This window comes from Strix aluco, chromosome 16 (genome assembly GCF_031877795.1).
Source record: "Strix aluco isolate bStrAlu1 chromosome 16, bStrAlu1.hap1, whole genome shotgun sequence".
In the NCBI taxonomy this organism is placed as follows: Eukaryota; Metazoa; Chordata; class Aves; order Strigiformes; family Strigidae; genus Strix; species Strix aluco.
The window spans coordinates 2574190-2600356 of NC_133946.1; the positions used below are offsets into that span (position 1 = coordinate 2574190).

General features: G+C 37.3%; 1 protein-coding gene and 1 long non-coding RNA gene across 4 annotated transcripts in view; one reads left to right on the forward strand and one right to left on the reverse strand.

Moving 5' to 3' along the window:
• The window catches only part of LOC141930778 (uncharacterized), a 44305-nt gene that overhangs the window by 10351 nt on the left and 7787 nt on the right, over positions 1–26167 (forward strand). The window lies entirely within an intron of this gene.
• OLFML1 (olfactomedin like 1) lies at positions 1887–10495 on the reverse strand. Of its 3 annotated transcripts, none has more exons than XM_074842050.1 (3): positions 9807–10495; positions 7495–7780; positions 1887–4348 (listed from the first exon to the last, which is right to left on the reverse strand). In XM_074842050.1, the coding sequence occupies exons 1-3, from the start codon at positions 9930–9932 to the stop codon at positions 3570–3572; spliced, it is 1191 nt and encodes a 396-aa protein (XP_074698151.1). In that variant the 5' UTR covers positions 9933–10495; the 3' UTR covers positions 1887–3569. The 3 variants fall into 3 exon arrangements, with proteins under 3 accessions (XP_074698151.1, XP_074698149.1, XP_074698152.1); XM_074842048.1 differs by having other exon boundaries at positions 7495–7783; XM_074842051.1 differs by having other exon boundaries at positions 7495–7593; positions 9807–9924.

The following is a 26167-nucleotide window of genomic DNA, read 5'->3' on the forward strand; positions in this document are numbered from 1 at the left end:
AGTATTATCATTTTATATGCAATGCAAACCCATGAAAAGTCCAAATAACTTAAAGAGCCACAGGTCCTAATTTTTGCCTTCAGGAGGAGCTATTTCTTCAGTACTAGGAGAGCTGTATCTTAACGGTTTCGGTTCTGCAGTTTCTTTTCTGAGCTTCCATGCATGTCTTTGCAACAGTGTCCTCTGACTGGGGACAAACACAGAGGGTGGGAAACAACACCCAGGGAAAAACATGGACTGTTACGTAGCAGGATGACAGTAAGCATGTAGTAGCCGCATCACTTAGTGATAAACTCATTGGTAATAATCATGTTGTGTGTGTTTTTCTTATACTGCTTGCATAAATGCTAGAAGAAGCTCTTGTCCTCCAGATCCAGGCAGACAGAAATGAAGAAAAAAAAAGAGAAAGGAAGATTATTTTCTGAGAAATAAGCATATCTCTCTGATGGACAGTGTAAAAATAAACCTAGTTATACTGGCATAGTTTACACCATGCTCCTAGCATCAAGCTTTGCTATACTAGTAAAGCAGTTGCTTTTAGCATACAGTCCACAGATCCTTGGCATCCACAAAATCCAAAGAAGAAATCACACTGCTGTCAGAAAGCTTAAATTCATCGTACAAGTGTCAATAAATCAGAGAATGCTGAAAACCCTCCTGTCTATGATAATTCCAATTGCTTCAAGTGCAAGCAGGATATAATCCTTGCAGATTATCCTGACCTGAGCCTGCCCTCTGCAGAAGAGCTGGCAGAAAGAATGGAGGGCATGGAAGATGAGTGTCTGTGCAATGAAACCCTGCTATCTGATCTCACCTTGGGAAGGGGCAGTCATGATTTAGTGCAGGAAAAGAATGGGGTAACTGGTATTAGTGGAGAGGGACCTTTTTCACAGCCAAAGCACTGAGGAGTGCTGCTGTTGTTAAAAGGATGATGATCCTGCTGTCATAGCGGAGAATGCTGGATTCCACTCAGCTGCAGCAAAGCAGAAGAGCCAACCAAAGAGCACCTGACTGTAGAGTCTGAAAATGAAAATGCAGCACTGAAAAAGCAAAAAGCCCATGATAGAGAAGAAACAGGCACATGGAGAAAGCACAGCGTGAAAGGACTGGAGTAATAAGGACAATAGTGGATGTTATCTAGATGGTGAATGTAGAGGTCATAATCTGTCATTTCTGTAGTTTTTGTTCCCGATGAAGACTTTTCTGTGTTCATTTCCTTGTACCAATTTCATTCCCATGTTAACAGTCAGTCATATCATCTACCTGAACTGGAAGCCAATGCCCTCTTTCATGCCATCTTCCATGGCTTACTACTGCCTTGCCAACAGCACTTTGTCCTTGCTTTGTGGAGACTGGTATCTTGGAGCAGATTATTCAGTTATTTGTGATTCTTTCCTTTCTGATTCTGAACAAGCCATCCTTATTTTTGCCCTGTCATCCCAGAGTTAACCAAATGTCTCTTCTGACTTTCTCAAAAATATCTGTTTGTGTGCTACCAGTTATGAAAATTGATCAAATCCATATATATATCAGGAAGCTGGAGGAGAAAGTATGCCTTCTTTCTCTTACCTGAATGTTAACTGATCAGCTTTGTTCTGTTTTCTTGTTTTCATTTCTCTTGCATTTTGTACAATATGAAATAATCTAGTGAAGCTTATCCATACAAAACTTTCTCCTTTTATCAAAATGAGGCAGTACCTTTAATTCATTATGAAGATTGGATTTCCAGGGCAGCAAGGTTCAGAGAGTACCCTGCCTGAACTTTTGAGGATTGCTCTTTGAAATCTCTATACAGAATAATAACGTAGGCTTTCTTGGTTGTGTAAGTGTTGGCACGTAGCATGTTCCAGGAATGCCTTTTTTAAAGAGCAGACTTAGTCCATATATACATCAAAAGCCTTTATTTGTTAGGTAAATTACACACCCTTTTGCAGTAAAAGATCTCAAAGCGTTCCAAAGGTGGCTAATACCATTTTGTATTTCTGCGTTTGTAATTTTACAGATGAGGAATAAAAGGCCAAATAGTTGAATCTGCCTTTGACCCATGGTCACACAGGAAATCAGTGCCAGCCCACCTTACTTTCAGCCTGAGGATGTCTTTAACTGTGCTTCCTATGGCTTCTGTAACACAGAAGTAATGCTATAGTCATTAAGGGTGCCTAGAACAATACAGTTTCTTTTGCTAAAAGCAGAGTAGTACTCTTGCAACTCAGCAGTCCATATACTCTTAGTTGTATTCTGGAACTCCTTTTCAGAATCATTCCCTGATGTTTGGCTGTTCCATTGAAGCTATTTTTAAACAGAACAACAACTCTTTCAATGTAAAGAACAAAATGGGCTTTCTGTAGAAACAGCTGTGGATTGCTTTTCAAGCACCATTTTTTGTGGTTGTTTTTTTTTTTTTGTTATCAAACAGAAATGCATCTGTCATTAAAATCCAAAAATTACAGCCAGTACCTGTGTTTCACAAGTAAAAGTGTATGGTTTGTTTGGGGTTTTTTTTAATATTATTTTTGAAACAAAAATGTGTTTGTGTTTACCTGAAGTTTATCTGTTACAAACCCAGGACCAACCAGTAGCATGCCCTCACTTGCACTCTTGTGCACATCAGGGCCAACTTTTCTGTACAGGTATTTTGATGGAGTCAGAGGTTAGGATGAGCAAGATTCTGCTATGAGCAATGGAAGTGATTTGAAGTACTGAGAAAATGCCTCACAACTAGATGCTGAAAGAGGCCTAATAAGAAAGGAAACCAGGAGTGATATGGAAAACATTTAAAAATAGTGTATGATACAGAACAGATCATCTAGGAACATTCCTTCTGACACACAAGCAGTGCTATACTGAAAAAAATTGGAAGGTGGCAAATTGAAGCTGATAAAAGTGAATATTTAGCTGCAGCTAATGTATTAGCAGGATCACAAGTGGACTGTACAGCTATATGCATAACAAAAATGTGGAAATTTCATGGAAATAGTCTAAAAGTTCAGTGATTAGGAATAGCCTTGATGTAATGTGCAAGAACTATATGTTAAAAATAAACCATGTTTGTGAGGATGTATACTGTTATGCTTTGTGATATAATAAACCTCTCCTGTTAAAACTTGATAGATAATTTCTCTGGAAGCATGTGACTTTAGAGTGCTTACAAGAAGGCTTCCTACAGTGAGCTTCAGGGTAGTAGAGGTTGTCAGATAATGTGTATTGGACAGAAAGAGCTTATGGCTTGACTTCCGTGGCACTGAAACATAATACATAGTTTTGATAGGGAGAGAATATGTCAGAGATGGATTATTATGTTTTTTAATTAACCTTAGTCTTTAAGACTAATTTGTGTGTGTGTGTTGTACATGTGTGGTATTTAGTCATCATGTAATTCATATTAATGGGGTCTTTACATATTCTTAATTGGACATTAGTTTAAGATCACTGGAGTATGTAAACCTAAATTTATGTAAAAGAGATGAAAGTTGTAATAGATGGGAATAACGTAATTTTAATACACTGTAATGACCATGTTGACATTGCACTGCTAGATTTTAAGTGTAGTTGAAAAATTGCTAAAGATTCTAAACTTTTTGCTTTGTGAGAAGCTTGTAAATGATCTGAGATCCATCACCCCAAGCAAAGAGTTGCTTTTCTTTGGGATTGTAATGTATAGTGGAATGGCTACCCTGACGTTTTGGAAAATGCAATACTGGGATTTCATAAGTATTTACAGCATCCAAAACGTCATAAACACATTGTATGCGAGAGGTGCCTCCACTAGCAAAGTTGTAGACAACATAGAGTGTGTTGCATGCCATGAAAGCTGCCTCAGCATCCTTGCTGTTGCATGATGTGTCCCAAGTATGCTCTACTGCCATGGTTATGTGGTTGATTTTAGTAATTACAATGTTTCCTTCAGTCTCTGGTTCTGCATGGATTGCCCAGAGCCCTTGCTCATCAATGGCAAGATCTATTTTTGTAGATGGAGAAAGCTGATAGGCAGGAATCCTTCCAGCCCCTGGCAGTAGCATTTGGTCAGTTATATTTCTTTTCTGGATATTGAATTTAATTATCTCATTTAAGGAGCCATATCTGTGATAGAACAAGAAACCCTGATATATGATGTGGCCAGTTCCCTCCCAGGGAGATGGCAAGGTGACTCTGCGAGCTTTTAGTGTATGATTGTCTTCCATGAATGTCATGATATTTGCAAATTCCAAAATAACATTATTTACAGAACCATTTAATAAATAAATCTTTGTATGCTTTTTGCCAGGATCTTTCATCCAAGAGCCATGCTTATCTCCAGTCTTCTTAACTATCTTTAGGGACTTAATACCTGCAAGCATGTGGTCACAACCTGCAAGGAAACACCCAAAGACAAAAAAAAAAAAAATTAGAATATCTGTGAATTTTCTAGTTTCCTTTCTTTGAATTACTTAGTTGCCTTTTAATCCAACTATAAGACCAGGGTCAGTATATCAGTAAATGTGTCAGCAATGTGGCTATGGTAAGTAGTGTTGAAGCTAATTTTATATGATATATTCAGCATCTCCTGCTAAGGAAACTGCCTATCTTCAGCTACACATAGTGTGCTGTTTTCTGCTCTATTAGACCAGTGTTATCCAAAAGGGATTCTATTTGTGTACCTGAGGAGACCAAGAGCACAGTTAGGGATTCTGTGATTACTCTTGTCAGTTCTTTTACAGGGCTGTAATTTTTACTTCAGAAAAGTGACTTCTGTTTTATATCAACACAGTAAAATAATAAAATTTATTTCTTATTGAAGGCATACACATTAAAATCAATTTTCCTGATATGCCATGTGTATAGTATTTTTGTTTCAGGAATTCGCTTATCCTCTGTTAGCCTCATTTTTTTTGCATTTATAATATAAAGACAAATAAAAATAGATCATCATAACAGAAAGCCAAAATACTGGGTTATCTTCCCATTCCACTTCCCACCTGATGCACAAAGGAACTCGTACAAATATATAGATCACAAAATTGTGAATGCTGATACATTAAGGTGGTCTTTAAATGAACTAGTATGATGTCTGTGTTATCAGTTCCTATGCTAGAAGCATGACTGGTGGAATTACATAGCTGTTTACCTCACTAGAGGGATAAAATTGGCACCAGCAGGGAGCGAGTCATAGTTTTGGCTTCATTACATTTTCTATGCACTTTGCTCAGATGTTTAAGACCAAAAAGCACCAAGCTTGTGAAGACTCAGGTATTTAGATGCTAAGATCTTTATCAAGTATCATCCTTTCCAGGAGAACCACTACTGCAAAGCATATTAACAAGCCTGTTTACCAAAGGCACTCATAAATTACAAGAGACGCTATTTGAAGTTTAAAGAATTGCCTTTAGTGAAGTGCAGCCATTTTAGTAAACAGAACAAACAAAGCCCTAAGGCAGGAAGTCCTGGCAGTAGATGAAATGGAGAAAGCAAAACCAGCCTCCCTGTTTGGCCTGATATGAACCTATTGAAGTCAGTGGCAGGATTCCAGTTGCCTGTAGAAAACAACCTTTATTCATTTGTGTGTACTGATACCCTGTAACCAAAGCATTTGGTTACTGCTGCTACAGCATGGATTTTTTTCTTGGAAGTCCTCACTCTGGATGCACCTTCCCTGAGCAAGCCACAATACCTTTCCCAAAACTAGAATTTATTGATTAGATAGATTCTAAAAACTTAAAACTGTTGAATCAAAATACCTAGCCATCCTTAGCAACATCTTTGTCTGCAGGAGAAATAACCAGATTACTATCTGAGATGTATGAATAGTGTCTTTCTTCTTGAGAGAAGATTTTTAACTCTCCTTGGCTTTCATAACAGCTTGGAGGAAGACTGAGAAACTGAGACATTTACAGTGAGCAAAAAGTTTACTGAAATTTTTCCACATTCTCCACAGTGATACGATCAAAGCCCACTGTTTCTCATCATACCCCAAGATGTGCAGAATGTCCTGTTTCCCACCCAAAGCAGGATGAGGTATCAACTACTGCACGTAAAAACAGTGATTCTACTTGATTTTTATTTTCAAGTCTGTGTGAACTTGAACCAAAACCAGTAACAAAGTTGGACTTAAAAAACCATTTTTTTCCTAGAGTTTTGGAGTGACTCAGCAAAAATAATTGTAACTTCCAGTTAATAATGATAGCATAGAAGCAGAGCTGCTATTTGCTAGAGTTGAGGGTCTTGCTACTTTTTCGAAGTGCTGTAAAATCTGTACAGGGACTAGTTTTGCCAGCAACTTCAATAGGACAAGCATCTGACTAGTACTGACAAACCTAAAGTTACTATGAACTTCTGCAATAAAATTAAATTTCCAACAAGGGAAAATGGAAAGTAATTTTTTCCCTTCAAACTCTCAGAAAGATTTAGTTTTCAACATGTCCTTACCACAGTCAGTTTAAAAATACCAACATTTTTCTCTCAGAAGAATGCCTAATGTTCAAAAAAATATATATAGAAAAAAGAAATCTTGATATTCAGAGCACTCAGTTGTGGTGTAAGGTTAGAGCTTAGGAGCAGAACAGGTGATTGCTGCTGTTACCATCTGCCTTAATATTCTTTTGCTAGAAAAGGTCAAGGAACAAATTGTAAACTTATTTGTAAAATTAAATCAGTCTAATTCTGTTGAAGTTAGTGGAATTGAATAATTGATGATGCTAAATATCTTTCATCTGGTTTTTAAAAAAATGGCAGTTTATATTTCTTATTGTTTATTTTTCATTTCTTACTACTTTTGAATGAAAAGGAAACAGCCTACTTCAAATATGTCTACAATATGAAATTTACATCTATAACTCAACTTTCTTAAGGTAAAGATACTTATAAAACTTAATTTGTTTTAAAAAAAGTATACCTTGTGTATATATTCTTCATACTAGGTACCCTAACACTTAATTGTCAAATCAGAACTAAGCTTTGCTTGCAGCTGAGCCAGTGTGCCATCCTGATAAGGTACACAGAGGGGAGAGAGTGAGAAAGAACAGAGGAGGACAGTAAACCAGATGCAAATTGTAGAAGTGAATTAAGTCTTTTTATTAACTTGTGAGTTCACTTTTGAGTTGAGGTTTTGACCCTTGCCCACTCCGACAAACAAAGACCACAATTAATTCCCTGGTATAGCTGCAATACTCAGAAATGCACTGGCATTTTTTCTGGGACTTTGCAGGAGCATACCTTCAGAGACTTTTTACATTGCTTTATAATAAAAAGCAGCTTCCAAAGAATCAATCTGATACGCAGAACAGTATCTGCAAATAAATGTTTGAATTATTCTTTCTTCCCTCTCTCTCCCATATGTTTTTTGTAGTTTGGGTTGTTTTGGTTTTTTTTATAAACCTAGTATTTACACAGCCAAACCCCCATGCAATTATCTGTGGTATTCACATAACTTGTGAAAATCTATCCCTATTTCAGCATGCATGCATTGGATAGGGGACTGGCTCATTCACATCAAAGTTCTGAAAAGTAAACCATTCTTACTTGCATTAAGCATGAGTTTAAGTTTCTTTTTTTCTTCTGCTTCTTCAAATAGCTGCTGTTTAACCAGGTCTTCATGTACTTCTATACATGTATTAGAATCTGTGACAGATCCAAAATAGTCAATGTCCCTTTGTGCTCGTTCAATCCTTGTTAGCAAATTCTCTACTTCATTTTTAACCTCAGCCTTATAATTGTTCAGTCCTGCCAGGCGGGACAGTACCATCTGTGAAAAGTCTCGGAATTCTTCCACATAATCCAGTATGTCTTGGTTGCATTTTTCCAGCGTCTTCTTGAGTTAGAACACAGGAAGAAAATATATGGATATACGTGTATATTCTGTATAGATTACAACCTCATTCATGATTACTTTAAAAACTGTGCTATTCTCTCCTTCCCAGTCCCCCTGCCCCCCATCTGTTTCAAACTGATGGTCTGTCTGTTGCTGTTTTATCTACAGGAAGAGGACATATTAGACTGGCACTAGCATTCACAGCTCTGGACAAAAATACCCTTTTTTTTTTTTTTTTCTCTTGATGTGGTTACTGACAGTTAGATACTTTGTTTTGCTGCCTAAAGAGGGAAAAATGCTCTGGTGAAAACAGCCAGAGATACTTAAGGACACATGATCTCCAATTACTTGTTTTCCATAAACTTTTCAGAACTCCTCCTCTAGGACCACAGGTGAAGCAGTCTCAAAGTTTTCTGCAGATCTACAGATGTGAACATTTCATATAAATACACCTCTTCTGACCAAGACAGCATCTAGTGTGGCTCCTTTTTATCCAGTTAAAATGGAACATGGAAATACTGACCTCTATGTTTGAGAAGATGTTGTGGTTTTTTGTTAAATTGTTGGCTGTATTTGAAAAAAGTACAGATGTTTGTTTATACCTCGATTCAGGTTATCAGCATTTTTAAAGGTGAGGAAAGTGATTTCTCTTTTGTAATGCAGATGCTTCTGTAATGATTGTGGGTGGCCTGAAAATAGAAGCCCAATTGCCACTGTGGGAAGATGACAGAATTCAGCCAATATTTAAGCCCAATCACACAATTGTAGTAGATCTAACTGCTAGATTGGGTGTTCTGATTTGGTGCTTTATGCAGAGATTTCAGGTGTTTTGTTTTAAGGTGGTGTTTGACTTGGGGATGTCTGAGTTTACAAAATGACCAGCGCAGTAGGCACGTGCTCTATGCAGACTTGTTGGTGGTGATTTGTTTGTTTTGCAAGGTGTGGTTTTTCTGTATGCCCCCTGCCTCCCATTTATACGTGACCATAAGTCCCCAGGAAGCTGCTTAATTACTTTCTACAAAAACTTTATTTTCAATGTTTTCAAGTGTTCTCTTCAATATCTGCCTCACCCTTTTTCCTGTTGTTTTGTGCCTCTTGCACCATATGCCACAGGTGGAATTGCATAATTTTTAATGGGTGCCAAATGAATGGAAATGACCACGTGAAGTTATTCCTATAAGTGGCTAAGAAAATGTAAATCTGTCTACACAATCAGAACAGAATACCATGCTGATCCTTTGGTTCTTTCTGTGTTGTGAAATTAAGACCAGCGAGAGCTTTGTACAAAAAGGGAATGCGAGATCAGGGAAGTTAAAGCTTCTCTAAAAGTCTGCTAATGCAAATCAGGAGCCAAGGACATGTTAATAATTTAAGATAAACTATGTCTGAGTACATCATGCCAATACTGAAAAGGTATTTTGCAGTACTGGTAAACTTTTACTTCAGAAAAAGAAGCAGGTACTGGTACTTTTATATAATTAATTGAAAGCAAATACTTATTTCAGTCTCCCAGCTGTAAGGGGATTATTTCAACTCCTAGTTAAAGTGCAGATACACTACTAGTTTACACAAATATGTCTTAAACTACTCCTCCAGGTAGGTTCATCTGTACGTAGGAAAAATACCTGATAAATTTCTATCTCCTTATTAATACTTGACAGCACTTCTACTGGTGACAATATGGTTATGCTGTTCCCTAGGAGGAACTGTGACAGTACTATAAACTTTTGCATATTTAGCTAAATTCACTGATGATGTAAAAAAATGTAAGTGGTAACAGAATAAAAATACAACGTTATGAAATGATATCCTGCAGTAAATGATGATGTGGTAGTTAGGAATCATTATAGTGAAAGGTTTAGCTACAGTTTTACTTACTTATTTGAAAAAGCTGGAAATTTATCTTCCTGATAATGTTTATCACACAAACTGCTCCATGCTCACACACATAGAAGAACATTCATACATTTTCACACCTCTCTGCAGTTAGGCAGTATTACAGAATGATACAGCTAGCACATACCTCTAAAGATAGGAAACGCCGGTCAATGTAGTTCATCAGTGCTGCATCTTGCATCATATATTGTGCCGCTCCCATGACGCTTGTGAGGAATGGAACTAATAAAAATCGGAGTTGCAAGACTACCATTGTTTCATAAAATTTTGAAGTGAAATAGTAGTAAATTAATTGTGTGTGTGTTTGTGTGGAGGACAATCCCAAGCACTACTGCCAGTCCAGGATTAAATGAAATTTAGCAGTTATCTGATACTGTGATGTGAAAAAGTAATATTAAAAATTACAAAAAAGTTAAAAATACATTGGCTGCAAGTATTAAAAAGACTTAAAATGGCTGTTGCAGTTTTTTCATTAAAAAAGTAAAGTTGTGGAAGAGGAACTGAATCTGTTTATTTGTAGAAGCCAGATGACTGCTTTCCAGTTTGTGATCCTGTGATCAATCCCAGATGTTCAGTACTGAGTCACATAAAGCCTGTAGGCCAAATTTTATGAAATACAAATAAAAATAATTTATTTTCCCTCCTTTCTCCTCCCATCTGCTTTCCCGTGTGACCAATGCTGTGCAGGATATACTTGGTGTAAGTCAGCATAGATTCAAATTCAATGGAGCACTGGTCATTTTTCACAGGAAGATCTGATGCATGATGTCTGTAGCTATTTCAACAACCACAGCTGTTACTGTAAAATAATCTAAAGCAATTGTTTTCATTTCCAGTATTCAGCCTATTTACAGTAGTGTCTTGGTTTAATCCCAGCCGGTAACTAAGCCCCACACAGCCACTCACTCACTGCCCCCCAGTGGGATGGGGGAGGGAATCAGAAGAGTGAAAGTGAGAAAACTCATGGGTTAAGGAAAAGACAGTTTAATAGGTAAAGCAAAAGCTGTGCACACAAGCAAAACAAGGGATTCATTCCCCGCTCCTTGTGGGCAGGCGGGTGCTCAGCCATCTCCAGGACAGCCGGGCTCCATCACACGTAACGGTTACTTGGGAAGACAAGCGCCATCACCTTGAACGTCCCCCCCTTCTGTCTTCCTCCCCCAGCTGTATGTGCTGAGCATGGTGCCACATGGTCTGGGATACCCCTGGGGTCAGCTGGGGTACAGCTGTGCCGGCTGTGTCCCCTCCCAACTCCTCGTGCACCCCTGGCCTCCTGGCTGTAAGTGCTGCTCAGCAGTAATTAAAACATCCCTGTGTTATCAACACTGTCTTCCACACAAATCCAAAACGTAGCCCCATACTAGCTACTGTGGAGAAAATTAATTCTACTCCAGCCAAAACCAGCACAAGTAGGACTGAAAACCATAGATAAACTTATTTTTAAAAAATATCTTTTTCATTCTCCTTACTGTCTTCTCTTGCCAGTACTGTTCCAGCTCAAGTCAATATCCTTAACTCAGTTCTCTGTCAATTTAATGGAGTCCTTGATAGGTCTCTTCTTTTGGAATAGTAATTATAGTTAGGATGACTTAAAAATTAATTATAACTAACTTATATGAGTATTGCATTTGAGGCAGTTTTAATTTATTTTTTATAATTTCCATGACTGCATGTCTTGTCTGGAAATATATGTGGCTATGCTAACATTATATTTGCTAGGAAACTGTGTGTTAGGATGGTACAAAGCTCCCTTTGTATCTGAAGCCAAGCTGGATGTCTCCGTTTCTCTTTCTTAGAATTTTCCACCTCTTCAATTATTTTTTTTCTAATTTTTCTTCCTCTACAGTTTTTTTCTCACATTTACACAGCTTTCCTTTGCTTTCTGTCTTGTGTGTAAGCATGTGACTTGTGACAGAATTCATGAAAATGTGTCACAGCAGGCAGATTTTTACCTCCATTTGTTGATTGTTGCGAGGTACTGTTATGCGTGCTTTACAGGCAAATTGCACAGAAGTGCACATATTTTTTCTTTTACTATTGCTTTATCCTAAGAGGCATAAACAATTTGCTAGTTCCTATTTACAGGCAAAGTCAGTGATGCACAGAGAGGCTAATACTTGGTTCTGCACTACAGTGTCATTTCACTTTACTCCAGAACTCCTGCCTGGGAGGATGGAAGGCTTGCCTGCTTGGATCCTTGAAGGGTTGCTCACTGAGAACAGACACCTTAGGAAGTGTATAGTCTTCCTTGATTACGTCCTATGGAACATCTTGGCAAAGTGCGCTGTCTTGTTTTCTACAAAATAATCAGCTTCAACACTGGGGAAGAACACAGAAAAACGATCCCTTTTCTAACCTCCTTGGTGAATCCTTCAGATCCTAAGCAAATAAAACACCCTAAGCGAAATGCTACAAACTTACAATCAAGAAAGCATACTTAAAAGTCAGGATATAGATATATTATTTCTTTCCTTCATCTTGAAACAGGGACAAATTATCTACAAAGCAAAATATCTTGAACTGCTAAACATCCTGTAGAAGCTTAAGCATGCTGTATAAGAAACAGGATTTTGTAACGTTGCTCCGCCATTTCTTAGAATTACCAGCAGATGAAAGACCAGAAGCTTCCAAGGATTTCTCTTAAAGAAACATTCCCATGCTTATTAAACCATAATCTCATGGTAAATGGAAACGATGGTCTATATCAGATGCAGTATTCTGGGAGGGCATGCTATAGCATCTGGTTAAGAACTGAGATTTGGTTTTTGGGTTTTGTTTCTTTAGTTGTTACATATTTTCCGGTTCTGTTCTGCCTAGATATATACATGTTGGGTTTTTTAATCCCAGCTACATATTAGCTGTAATAAATGTATATGTAAAAATATAATGAATGTAAAAATGTAATATATATATATATATTTAGGATAGCAATTTAAAGCAGGATTGCTTGGCATGCCTGTGAAGACATTGGTCTCACTGCACAGGATGTTACACATTAACAGAGCAGAAAGATTGTTCTTATCACAAGGAAGACTTTTTCTCTTGTGAACTGCTCCTGGAATAGGTTTCCTATTACTGTCTTGATTTGACAGACAAACCTCTAAAAGGAAATAAGTATGCTGACGTAAGTGTATATGCCTTTTCACTGTTCTTGTCCTTCTCTCTCTTGAGTAAGGTGGTCTTTTCTTGTTGATGTTGCTTCTTTGTTGCACTTATTCCACCTTTCTACCATTTGGAGTCTCTGTTTTGACAGCTGTTTGAGGTTTCCAAATGAAAAATAGGCATTTTCAGCTTCTCACCTTTGTTTGTTGTTTTGATTTCAGATGCTGGATGGAGTTTTCTGTGTTCTAAAAGTGATGTTAGAATCAGTTCAGAGTGGATACTAGATTTGGGGAAAAAATGACATTTCTTTAAGATATTATTTCACTCATACCTTTGCATGCTATGTTTTATTGTTGGTTTTTTTTTGTTGTTGTTGTTTTTTTTCTTTTTAAATCAGTTTCTTTGTGACATTTCTGTTGGTAAAACTAGAGCAGTGCCACAATAAGTCAGGCTCTCGCAGCAATTTGAAGCACACTGTGGTACCTACAAACCCGGATACCGTCAAGGGGAATGTCTGTAAAATACAAGTTTACTTCTTTGCAGAAACTAATTTCTCCATCACACTCATGATGGAGAAATCTTATCTGTCATGAGATAGCACCTCAGCCATGGAGACCTCGAGATTACTGTTCAAGGCACTTCCTTGCCTTGTCTGAGATGAGCCTCTCTGATTTGTTGCAGATCTCCAACTTTCACATCACTGCCATAGCTTCCTGTTCCAGGTCTTCTCCATTCTTTGACTAGCCTCCAGTCCCACTGTGTCTTCTTGTAGACATGCCTTAGTTCCTCACAGGAATCACAAGACATGTTTGTTGTCCCACCAGAGCCATAACACATAAACCACATTGTGTCATTGCTGGGTCCATCTGTGCCTGTGATTCTAAAAGATTCCCAGTGTTCTCTGTAAACCCAGTCTGGCATTTTTCTTTCCGAGCTTTGGAAGCATCCCTGACGCCCTCACCCTTGTTCCCTGGCTTTTACTGAGCAACGGATGCTCTCCTAATGCTGTGCCCTGCATTATTACAACTCTGAAAAGGGTGGGAAGCCCACACTCCTGTTGCTTAGATCTAAGTAATGCACATATACACTGACAGATTTTAATCCTGAAGTCCAGACTGGCTTAAAACAGGGTTGATTATGTTTTTTCATCTTTAGTTAACCTCTACATGTAAAGCAATAATAGATTAAAAAAAAGTCAGAGGCATAGTCTGACTTACAGCTTTCTATATTACTGACTTTATACACACATGAATTAGAATAACTGCTACTTGGCCTGATGCATCAGTGATGTGGTTTTGCATCTGATGATCATTAATCAAATGTGTTAGAGGCAAAACAAGAGGAAAAGAGATAACTATCTGAAATATGGGAATTTGTGATTACAATTTTGTTTAGTTTACAGTTGCCTAATTTGGTAAGTTTTGATGCTGGTGAATCATAATGATGTTTTATATTAATAACATATAGTGTATCATTGTCTTCTTGTGTATTTTCTAATTTTGTTCAGACTTGGTTCTACAGAATTAAGTTCCTTGTTAGTACTGGCCACTACTTGATGAGGTTGTCTAATGCTGGGATCAGTGAGGTTAGAAAATATTTTTGTCATGGTGGGAAATCAACACAATTCCAATTCTGCTTTTTTTTTTTTTTTTTTTAACCAGTTTCAGTTTTGGGTCGTAGAGACAGATTCACATTTCTGTTAAAAAGACAAACTGGAGTCCTTACGTGGTGTTCAGCTACAAGAACAGTGTCGGGAGTGATAGCAGTACGGAATGTGATAAAAAGGAGACTGTGATAAAAAGTATGCTGTGATAAAAAGGAGACTGCGCTGGATTTTGGGATTCAGACAGAGGTCTCCACTAGGCGGCTCTCAAGTCCTTAGAAATGAAAGACAAACTTACTGAAACGCACCATTTCCAAACTCTGAAGGAGATAAAAGATACAGAAGGAAGTATGGTTCAGATGGGCCAAAATCATAGACACACACACGAATGGAAAGCTATTAGTAAGCCAGGTGCTAGTAGGCTTTAGCAATCTGCTGCTGCAGTGACAAGCTCCCAAATGTTACAGGTCTGTGCCTTCCAAAATAGTGAAAGCCAGCTCATCCTGCAATCAGCAATAGTTTGTCCAGTACCTTCAGGAAAAACTAATCATATCATGAGGACTGGCTCTAAAAATGAAATCACAAAGGCAAAATTAATCCTCATTTTAGTCGTACTGATTTAAATCATAGAATCATAGAATTGTAGAATCATAGAATTGTAGAATCATAGAATGGTTGGAAGGGGACTTCTAAAGGTCATCTAGTCCAACCCCCTGCAATGAGCAGGGACATCGTCAACTAGATCAGGTTGCTCAGAGCCCTGTTCAACCTGGCCTTGACTGTTGCCAGGGATGGGGCATCTACCACCTCTCTGGGCAACCTGTTCCACTGTTTCACCACCCTCATCATACAAAGTTTCTTCATAATATCTAGTCTGAACCTACCCTCCTTTAGTTGGGTAGGACCCAACCCTTGTCCTATCGCAACAGGCCCTTCTGAAAAGTCTGTCCCCATCTTTCTTGTAAGACCCCTTTTAGTATTGAAATAATCCACAGAACTTCACCTGGACACAGATCATGAAATAGTCTGATGAAAAAATCAACCATGTGTAGTTATTTTGAATGGTCTGTTTGTTTGTGGTAAAACTCAGAATTACATGTCCTGTTGATCAAAAGACAATTCCCTGTTCCTTGGAGCTTAAATTTATGTAACCATGAAACTAAAATTTGTATAACCCTGAAACTTTGAGTTGTACAATTCAGTATAAACTTCTGCTTTTGGCTTGTTTTACAGGGTGAAATCCACTTATGAATATTCTCACTAAAATTCATTTTGCTTGAATGTTCATGTTCATTAAACCTATTCACAGGAGTACAGTAGCCAAAATGATGTTTTAAATTCAAAGTATTTACAGGAAATTATTATGACAATTGCCTAGCTCAGTTCAGTTGACAATGCCAATTGTGATTTTTTTGGTTATATTTATTTTTGAAACAGATATTTTAGGTGTGATGCATTGCCTTCTGTTTATTAAATATCACAATAAAACTTACCAGGGTGAAAACCTGAAAAGATATTTTTACAATTTTTTTTTTTTTGGTAGTAGACACCAATGTTAGAACATTTCATCATATTTCAGTGTTGTTTCATTTATTGTTGCACTGAAGAGATGGATTCATAACCTGTGTACTTACATGTTGCAAACAAGAGAGAAGGGATCTGTATATACCTGGGAAAGCTGTTAAAACTTATTAAGTAACTTTCCCTTTGAGATGACTAAATGTCACTAACTGGTGGAAAAAATATGTTTACTGATGATGAGTAATGCATACTTTTGTAGTTCGTTGGCAGATATGAAGAGAGTTTGTAACAGGGTGATGAGCTCTGAGACTACAGCAGTGAATTCAGGATTCTTCAGTTATATTCTTTAAAACTAAACCTCTGACCCTATGTTAAGTTTCCAAGTGATCGCTGATGACATGTTCAGAGATTATGGTGATAGCTATGGTACCAGAAACTTGAGCTGAATAGAATGGAGTTGTGCTAGCAAGTGTCTAATTAAATCTACCCAAAACTTAAAAGATACGAAAATGGCTATGAACTGGGAGAACTAGGACAGAAAAGGCCCTGAAGGGGCCATGCAGAAGTTGATGAGGATGGTTGAAATTTGTTGTGCTGTTTATTTCACATTACCAATAAAACTGAGTCCTATAAAGGAAGAGGGGCTAAGACCAAATTCCAGAGCCATGCTTAAAAATAAGGGGTATTTTTTATAATTTAAAAAAAAAAAAAATCAGAATATGATTAAAGAAGAAAATATCTGTGTTTATCTTTCTTGCTATTTATATTTTCTTGCTATCAGCTGAATCCTGGTCTCCAGGTAAGATTAATGAGGCCTGTTGTGTTCTCAGATTTCTACACAGGAATCGAGATTTCTACTTCTGGAAAAGTTGGTCAAATTTTTACACTGTTCAAGCTGTCCGATACTTCTCTGGATGAATTAAAAATTAAGAACTACATTCAGAAATTGAGTGAAAGAGACATACTCTGACTTTAAATGGAGAACCACAGGTATAGCATTCTGTCTCTCTCTAATCTGGTATGAAAAATAAATTTCATCACTTCAATCTTTTTTATTTCTAATTTTTATTTCTGCTGACCTATTTATGATCTCAAAATTATCCCTGATGTGTGCCAGAGAGTCTAAGCAAAATAAACTGTTAGTAATTATGGTGCAAAGCGGGGCGATCTGAGCTAATAAGTACAGAGTAAGTACATAATAGGAGAGCGTGGTTTTTTGATGCACGTTAATTTGAGCATTAGTTCAGAGAAATCTCCTGACAGACAAGCTCCAGGTCAGGAGAGGGCATATCAGTTGGACCTGCAGAGCAGGTTTGAAAAACTGACATTTTTCAAAGCCCCATCATGTCAAGACACTTTGATATTTTCACTTAATGTAGGCTTCATATTATGCTGCACCCAATCTCTGAAAATTAATAAAAAATAAGACATTAACAGAAATCTCCAGATCAGAAATAGTATCTTCCAAACCAACAGAGTGACCTCTAAGCATGACACATATGTAAAAAATGGATTTTGTGGCCTTTATTCTCTCACTAAGGTTAGAGCTATCACATTTGTAAGTCAGTGCATCAGATGAGGTGGTCCTAGTGCCAGTTCATGATAAATAATAAAGCACATGCGCTGCTGACTAAAAAGGATATAAACATGTTAAGCTGTCATGAGTAATAGATAACCATTTCTTTAATTCTTCTTTAGAGGTCAGCCTGTTGTTTAGCAGTGTTATACTGAATCCATTCCTCAAGCTTTGTTCTATCACCAAAATTAATTATCTTCATCCAGGAAAAAAGTCACATACATCTGTGCACAGCATATAACATTCTGCAATGTTGTATCAAGTGGATTTGATCTGATCCCTTTGACCTGTCAGGGCTCAGTGCACACTGAATTTGTACTGTTTGAAATGTGAGTTTCTGGTGAAGACAATTCCGTCTTGCCATAAAAATATGCAACCCATAGAGTCTTTTCTTGGGAAAAACACAGAACACTTGTCTTAAAAGGAGAGCCAAAAAGGACCGAATACATTCAGTAATGCCTAATATATGGTAAAATTTTCCATCTCTCTAGCCCTTAGTTGGCCAGACAATCAGAAGCTGTTTCTATTAACTGATTAAATAGAAATTCAGTGCCACCATTGTGGCCTTTTATTGGCTTGTAGGATAAAAAAAAAAGCTGTTCTGCCCTGCAAGCTATCCAGCCTGCCTCTGTTTGTTTCTCTGAGTAGATAGGGCATGACTAACTTGTCCATATGTTCAAACATAAAATTCCTGCTGTGGTTCTCTGCAACAGAGGACAAGCAGCATCTGTACATAAGGGGATATCTTTTCTGCACTTGAATCAGTGTAGTCCTCCAATGGGACTTATTTATGCCTGGCACTTGGGAGCTAGCACACTACTGCATCTTTTAGGCCTGCTGGTATAATAGCAAGATATTCCCTTTTCTGCACATGATATGTGAGTATTGCATCCAAATGCTCTACCATGAACTCCCTGTCTGCTCTGTGTACTTCTACCTCTGGCAGAAAGACTGTGCAGTCTCTGTAGAATTGTCATTCTACTGGGCCCATGAACACATGGATTAATTTTGAGAATAGTCTGGGGTAAGCAATCCCTGCAGTCATTCTCACATGCTGTGCTGTCATGGCAGAGTTAGGCAGAGAATTTGTGTATCTTCCTATGGGCTGTGTTACTGTTAATACACGAATGGGTTTTATGTATGTTCTTTTAGATCCTTTGACAAAATTATCTATGTATGTCTGCCTGAAATGTGATTTTAAAAGATGTTACTGCCTAACGTGGTATAATTATAAGTGACAAATTAGATTTGGCCACTAGCTTCTTTTTTTTGTGACTTTCTTCCTGGTCTTTGTTACAAGCTAGTTTCTGGTCCTCCAAACTCTTAAGTACATCTGTCATTTAATAATGTCACACCAAATGAAATAGCATAGGATGTATGAAGAATTCTCTGGCATGTTTCTGCAGAGACTTTACAGTAAGAGGCTTCAATCTTTAATTCTGGGCTTTGTGTTTTTTATTGGAACTCCCTCTTAAGGAAACACTGTAACTTGTGTCCATGTTTGACATGTGCCAGGTATTAGAAAGTATAGACAGCTTCGTGATCTGTCTTGAATGATATTCTTGTGTACTACCATTTGTTACATGTATTATTCTTAGCTCCTAAGGGCCAAAGTTGTCACACAGCTGAAGATGTGCTATGACCTGTTAATTATAGATTAGGATCTCAGACTGCCTTTTCCTCCCTCCATGTAGGACCACATTTCCTGCTTGTGTATGTTTTACGCAGGAAACTGGAATCATCATCTTTAGTTGACTTTTCTTACTAATTAGTTATTATTTGGTTTTGTTTTTTTTTTTTTGATGTAATGACAGTTTTGCAAATAGCTTTTCCTTTCAAAACAACTGAGTTATCTTTGACCCTAGTTTTTTTTTTTTCTCTGTGTGTCTGAAGTATCTATACCTATTATACAGACAGAAGACAGCTTGGACTAACTACAAAGTGATGTTGGTATGGGAATTGTTGCTTTACAAACCTATTGGATGATAATGAGCTCTTCTTTCTACTACTAAGCACTTCCAAAACCATCCCTATATAATAGTTTTGGCTCAAGTATCAGGTGGATGAATATGATATGGAGAAATGTATAGGATAAGCTTTAGCTCCTTGTTAGACCTTTACCAAAGAAATATGCTTGTACATAGTCTTATAAATAAAGAAAACACTAGAGAGTTAAAGATTAATCAAAAGAAAGCAATTCAAGAAGATCTGGCAGCCTAGATAATGCATCTGTAGCCCTACCATATAACAGGCCCAAAGCTGCAAACACATGGCTTTTTGTAGAGAAACCAGATGCTGCCACTGGAAAATGTCTCAGTTTGACATCTATGGCCAGATGGTCAAACCTGTGCCCTCTGTATATTGTAATGCATGCAGATACTTCTGCCAAGTGTAGAAAAACAGGAATATGATCCAGTGATTGTCAGCAGTTAAACAGGATTACAGCAAATTCTTGCACACACAGCCAAGGGTCATCAAGTTGTTGGTGATTGTTTATGCTGCATATGTAACTCAATTGTGAGATCCAAGCTTTAACCTGGCAATTCTTCTGACCTTCAGCAGCTGTTTCAGTTTAGGGCGGACAGGTACTAGTCTCAGGAGGGAGGTAACAGACAGTAGACCACTAGTATCATGGCCTCTTATTTGCTATTGGTAATGGATTTCATTGTTTCTCTTTTGTTCCGCTCCAGTGTACAGTCAAAGAGACTGAAACCATCACAAATTAAGCTAACCTGTTTGACTCTGAAGTGGACACGGGATCAGTTTATGATAGCATGTAGGGGCAGGAACTAGAAGCCCTGCCTCTTAAAACCCATTCACTGCATAGACTTGAACTTCTTTCTGTTGAGCTTGTCATGCTGACTCTCTCCTGAGCAAACTGTTGCGAAGCCATCAGTGCGCTAAGCAGAGCTGCCAAGGGGGGCTGTGCGTTAGGGTACAAATCCAGACTCAATTTCAGACTAAATAAGAATGTGGATAACCCCAGTTATTTTCAATGGGGATATGCACACCTGTAAACTGTTTTGAGCTGGTATGATAGCTATTAGGGGATGGTATGACATCGAAAGAGAGAGCTTTTGAATAAAACTAGTTGGCTAGTTAGTGGTAATTGCAGATACAACTGTATGCTTTGTAACATAGAGAGTGGCTCCAGCTGGATGGTCTGGAAAAGTGAACTCTTAATAATTTCTTTCTACTTGAAGTTGCCATTGACTGAAATGAGTTGAAACCCATTTTCCTTTCTTCCTCTAAACTTTACCTAGTTGCTTAGTACTATTAAGCAGTTGTTATGTTTTTCACAGTTACTGCATTTCAGTCATAAACATGATAGGTGAAATACACTTTGGATGAAAGATGCCACAGACCACTGAGTGCTGTTATGGGACTTGTTTCCAAAGTAGTTATTGGGAATGCAATTGTGCACTTGAGAGTCTTTTTTACCTACCTAATTACCTAGTGTTTCTGTCTACAGCTAGGCTAATAAACTTTAAAAGCTGTACAAAGATTTTACAATGCCAGTGATACAAACAGAGCATTTGCCTTTATTCTTACTGCTCAAAAGCTTCACAAGCTGTGCTATCCCAATTACCTTTTTTCAATGAACATCATCCCATGAGAAATTTCAAATCCCCTACAATCTAACTGAGTGTAGGCAAAATGGAAAATGCACATGGAAAATCAGTTTGCCCAGCAGGAGTTTTGCACAGACTAATTCTTAGAGAAGAATTTTAATTTACTCCAAAATACCTAGGGTGATTCCTTCGGGTAGCAATTGCCAGTTTATTTTCAATGAGAAACACAGTTTCCACAACTACCTGATTAGTATGATATACTTCCTTTCTCTACAGCAGTATCCTTGATACTGTAGAATAGCTGTAAACTACCTTTTTTTTCCAGATAGTGACACATGGATGGTGGTTGGCTGCTGTAATGCTTCTTTTGATAGTATCAGATGGGATTTAGTTTAGAGTAGCACTGGGGGCAGGGGGAAGTTCTGCAACCTCATAGTTGAGGTTTCAATCATGCATGAAATGAGAATGGAATTCTGCTGTATTAAAAATAGCATTGCAGATTACAAGAGTTAATTGGTGATTAGCTATTCAGAAAATATGATTCTAAATCATGAATGTATGTACATAGCAATTGATCTCTGGTTTGAACAGTTCACGTACATGTGGAAAAAACATCACAGAGGTTCAATATAGAACACTGTGCAGATAGTTTGTGATGGATTTAGATCCTTAGGGTAAACAATCCTTGCATGGAATTGTATTTTTAAGTAAGGAACTGTCTAAAGTTAGGAAACGTTCCAAAGATGGTAAAGTATTCCCCAGAAGTCTATAGGAATGGTGGCTAAATTTGGTTTTATTTACATGGAATCTATCCCACCACTACTTTTTCAGGACTGGTGTCCCATTAAGTTGAAATTTACTCCTCTCCAAGTTCATTCCTGCTTATGCCGTTGAAATAAGTATCTCTGGATCTGGCATTCTTTTCAGGTTTTTTTTGTGTTTTTTTTTTTAACTTTTGGCTTGAGTTCGACCTTTTCAGGTGGTGCAGTTTGGTCAGGATGGCTTTGATGTCTGCAGTGCTCCTCTCCTGCAGCTTTCTTCAGTCCTTTAGTATCTTGAGAACCAAGTTAAGGAACTTGTGCAAACTTGCTGAGGTTTCCATCATTCACTTACTTCTGTATTCATATAATGTGTTCATGAAAATGATGCAGCTAGAAATGGTATGGGAAAGAGTGTTGATGACTATGAACTATATCATTATGCCAATGTATTGGCATAGTAAAAGTATCTTTTTTCATATAAAAGCAGCAAATTTTCTTTTTCTGAATAGTATCCAATACAGAATGATTTTTCACTTGAATTTTAAAAGCCTCTTTTTGAAATTTATGCTTACCTATTTTGGAATGTCCTGGTACTTCACATGTTCTGATTTCTTTTTTCTTCCCTTTAATAGCTACTTGTAATATTAACTATATTCTCATAAATAAAAAAACATCTCTCTTGTCTGAAGGAAGTTTATTGTGTGTTTGTAAAAGATTGATTCAGGGAGTTGAATTCCACTGGACCACACACACTTGCAGGAGCAGTCATAAATTTTGTAATCGCAAGCATGGTTAAATCTTTTATTTATAAGCTAATGTACTTTTTATACTGTCAGAAAATAGTGAGCAGAATGTACTCCTGGTGCATCTGTCTTAATGTCAGGAATGTCTGCCAGTTTACAATTTTTGAACAGGTAGTTTGTTGTAATCTCAAACATCAGACTTCAGCATGAACTCTTGGGTGCTAAATTAAACAGAAGCCCTGTTTTACTGTAAATAGAAAGCAAATATGTTTTGATAAATTCATTTTAAAAGAACCTTAATTGTATGCAAAATATTGTGAAGAAAATATAAATTGTGAAGGACTATTTAATTACAACTGGCAAACAGAGGGAGCTGGACAGATTGTGGCTTTTAATTCTCAACACTGCCTATGGGGGCTAAAGAATCTCAGTTCTCCCAGAACTGATTATAATACATCTGATATAGCACTGCCATCTCAGAGATTTCTGAAACGTGAATTTTGCAGTAAAACTGGAACAAAAAAGACTAAATTTGGACATAGGTCTGTGTTCTGTGGTTTTTTAACTCCATCTGCTTGGCCTGTGTACATATATATGTATATGCACACTAATTAACTTAGAAGTAATCTTTGTGCGTTTGAAAGCTTGCTTGCTTTTTCTAGCTGTATCACTTGATCTAATAAAAGGTATTATGTCTTCCAATAAATCTTGCCTGTCTTATGTCCTTAGGCTATTGTAGCTACAACAGCCTTGGTTAATTTGCCAGCTTTTGCACATATATTGCAACCAGGTTGTGGAGAAGTTAGGTGATCAACTACATGTTAGTATTTAGATTATTTTTAGTCTGGCTTCTGTAAAGAGTTGGCAACCAGGATAGAGTAGGAATAGCTGAGGAAGCTGCACAGCAGAAGTCATGAGTAGGCAGGCTGCTTGTTTATTTCTTAGCAAATAAATGTGCAATTTTGCAATTTAGGTTTGCATTCTGCACATGAAACAATCAAATTCTAAAAAGCTGTCTCTTCACAGCTTTCTGCATTGAGTAGTTTTCAAATTATTAATTAATAGAATAGGAAGTGTTTCTGGAATGCTTAATCTGAATAATAAATAAGCTGAATAATTTACTACTCACCCTTTGCTAAACATAGTCCCCACAATTTCAGTTAAAAGCTACATTTTGCTGCTGTTCAGTGAAGGCTGTATTATATGATGTTTTGACAATAAGAATTACCAACAGGAAATTCAAAATGCCTTCAGTAGCTCCATTTTTATGTTACGTAGAATTTAGTGTTTTAGTAATAGCCTTTATAGTGAAATAACATAGAAGTCCACCCAGGTATTAGGCATAATGTCCCTGAAGACAAAGACAGAAGGGGATGTAATTGTTTGCTTTCATATATAACAATATTTATAGTATTAATTCATTACTGGCTGAAGTGAGTGATACAAAATCTTGTCCAAGATTTTTATATCACATGAATTTAAACGTGCTTAACAGCACAGTATGGAATCAGTGATACAGTATCTAAACAGTGATGGGTTTTGGCAGGCATGTTTTTCAGAGGAATGTAATAATTTTTTGCACTATTTTTCAACTTTTTTTTTTTTTTTTTACATGTACTATTGGGGAAGAAGAATATAGGATGTAGGAATCAGACAGCGGACACAGCCCTGAAATGACTAAACAGTAGAGAAGAGATTGTGTTTGCTTTCTCAGGGCTGAATGCCTAATCGCTTTTCTTTATTATGGCTTTGTTTTGGCTTTGCTGCACAGTTGATTATCGCAGCAATCTTTATGCCATCCGCCAGCATGGCCTTTCTTTTCCAATTGTGGAACTGGACCTTATTCTGGGCTCTAGGCATGGGCTGCACCATGACCTTCTGGGTCTGAGTGCTTGTTCATGGACTGCCACTACACGTTCTGTTCAGCCTCGTCTGCTACCTTGCCTCCTTTGAGACAGTTGATGAGCCAAGCTGGGTTGCCCTATGGGCTCTTCCGGCTGCCAGTTGGACCAGCCTGCTGTATACAAGTGGTTCCACATACGAATTTAGATTATTAAATGAATGTCCTTCTGTTGTTGAGTCAGGAAGAATAGCCACTTTCTTCTCTTGCTTTTTAAAGTTTTACCACAAATTTCCAATCTATTTTCTCTTTTCTTTCATTATTCAGGGAGTGCCATAGACAAATCAGAGTAGAATATCCATCATGGGATAGACCTTGATGATCTTTTACCTCTCAGATGTCCTTCAAACTATTTTGGACAAAAATCAACACTGGAATTTTCTGTCCTGAGTGCTTCAGACATAATTGGTCACCAGCTACCTCAAATGGGTATTTTGTCATTTGGCTTCTTCAAGTCAGGAGGATAAAAAATGGATACTGTCAATTGAAAGCACTCTAAATAGCTTAATAGCCATTACCTTAGGCAGTACCTTTTACTCTTCATTTTGTCTTGATTCCAAAATATGACTTTATCATTTGTTGACTACTTTTTTCAGATTTGCAGTCTCAGAAGATGCAGGTGCCATCCTGTACCCAGAATAGCTCCCACAAATCTGTCTGAAAAAGTATTTTATAATTGCATCACTATAAATCACTAAATATTTGTACCAGGCAGGCATACATAACCACCCATTAAATGAATGATACCTCTTTTCAGTGTCTGGCCTGGAAAAGATACAAGTATATTGATGCTGTTAAGTGGAGTACTGATCTTTGTTTTCTATTCTTTTTCCCATGATATATGCAAATATAACCCATTACTTCAGAAGGTTAATGCATAACAATGTGGTTAAAAGTAGTTAGTATCAGAACATGTTATTCTCTTAGAATCTCACATGGCATTTAATAACCACAGTGGATTGCACAGAAGTGCACCATGTGTCTGTTTATAGCCAGGGATCTAAAAATATTTTCTGAACATTAATTGTGAACAATATGCAATAACACATAGAGGGGAAGAAATACTATTTTAGTTTTAATTCATCTTTCTCTGAGTTTGAAAATCCTTTTTTTTTTCCCCACAAACATCTGGAGGTATTAGGAGCAAGTTCTAGTGACTGAGATATTTATTAAAATCTCTGAGGACACAAATCACCTTGGTTTTTAACTTGAAAGTTAGTACCTAAGATTTGACTCTCAAATCCCATTTTAAAAACTAGAATATAAAAACTGAATTTCTAATTTAAGGTACTTTGTCAAAGATGCCAGAGTTCAACTAAGAAAACTAAATTTTATAATTTTATATTCTTAGATTTCTAGTAGTATACTTCCTTGGCAAAAAGACTGTGCACTTAAGTGGCCTTCTTGAAGTGCTTAAAAATGTCAGGAATTACAGCTGCAATTCAGTGATAGAAACTACTTTTGAGACTGAAAGTATTCTGGAAGCTGTCTTGAGTAAGACTTTCACATCTGAAGCTGTACTAACCCTTTTTGGACACTTACAATGAACAGTGTCATCACTGTTCTATCAGATCCTATGGAATATTGCAGAGGAATTTTCTGTGTGATTTTCATGCTGAGCTGAGTACTCCTTGCCTTGGACATGCATCAAATAGAAATGTCTCTTTTGTAGTTGAAACCATAAAATGGACTGATTCACAGGTGCACCTG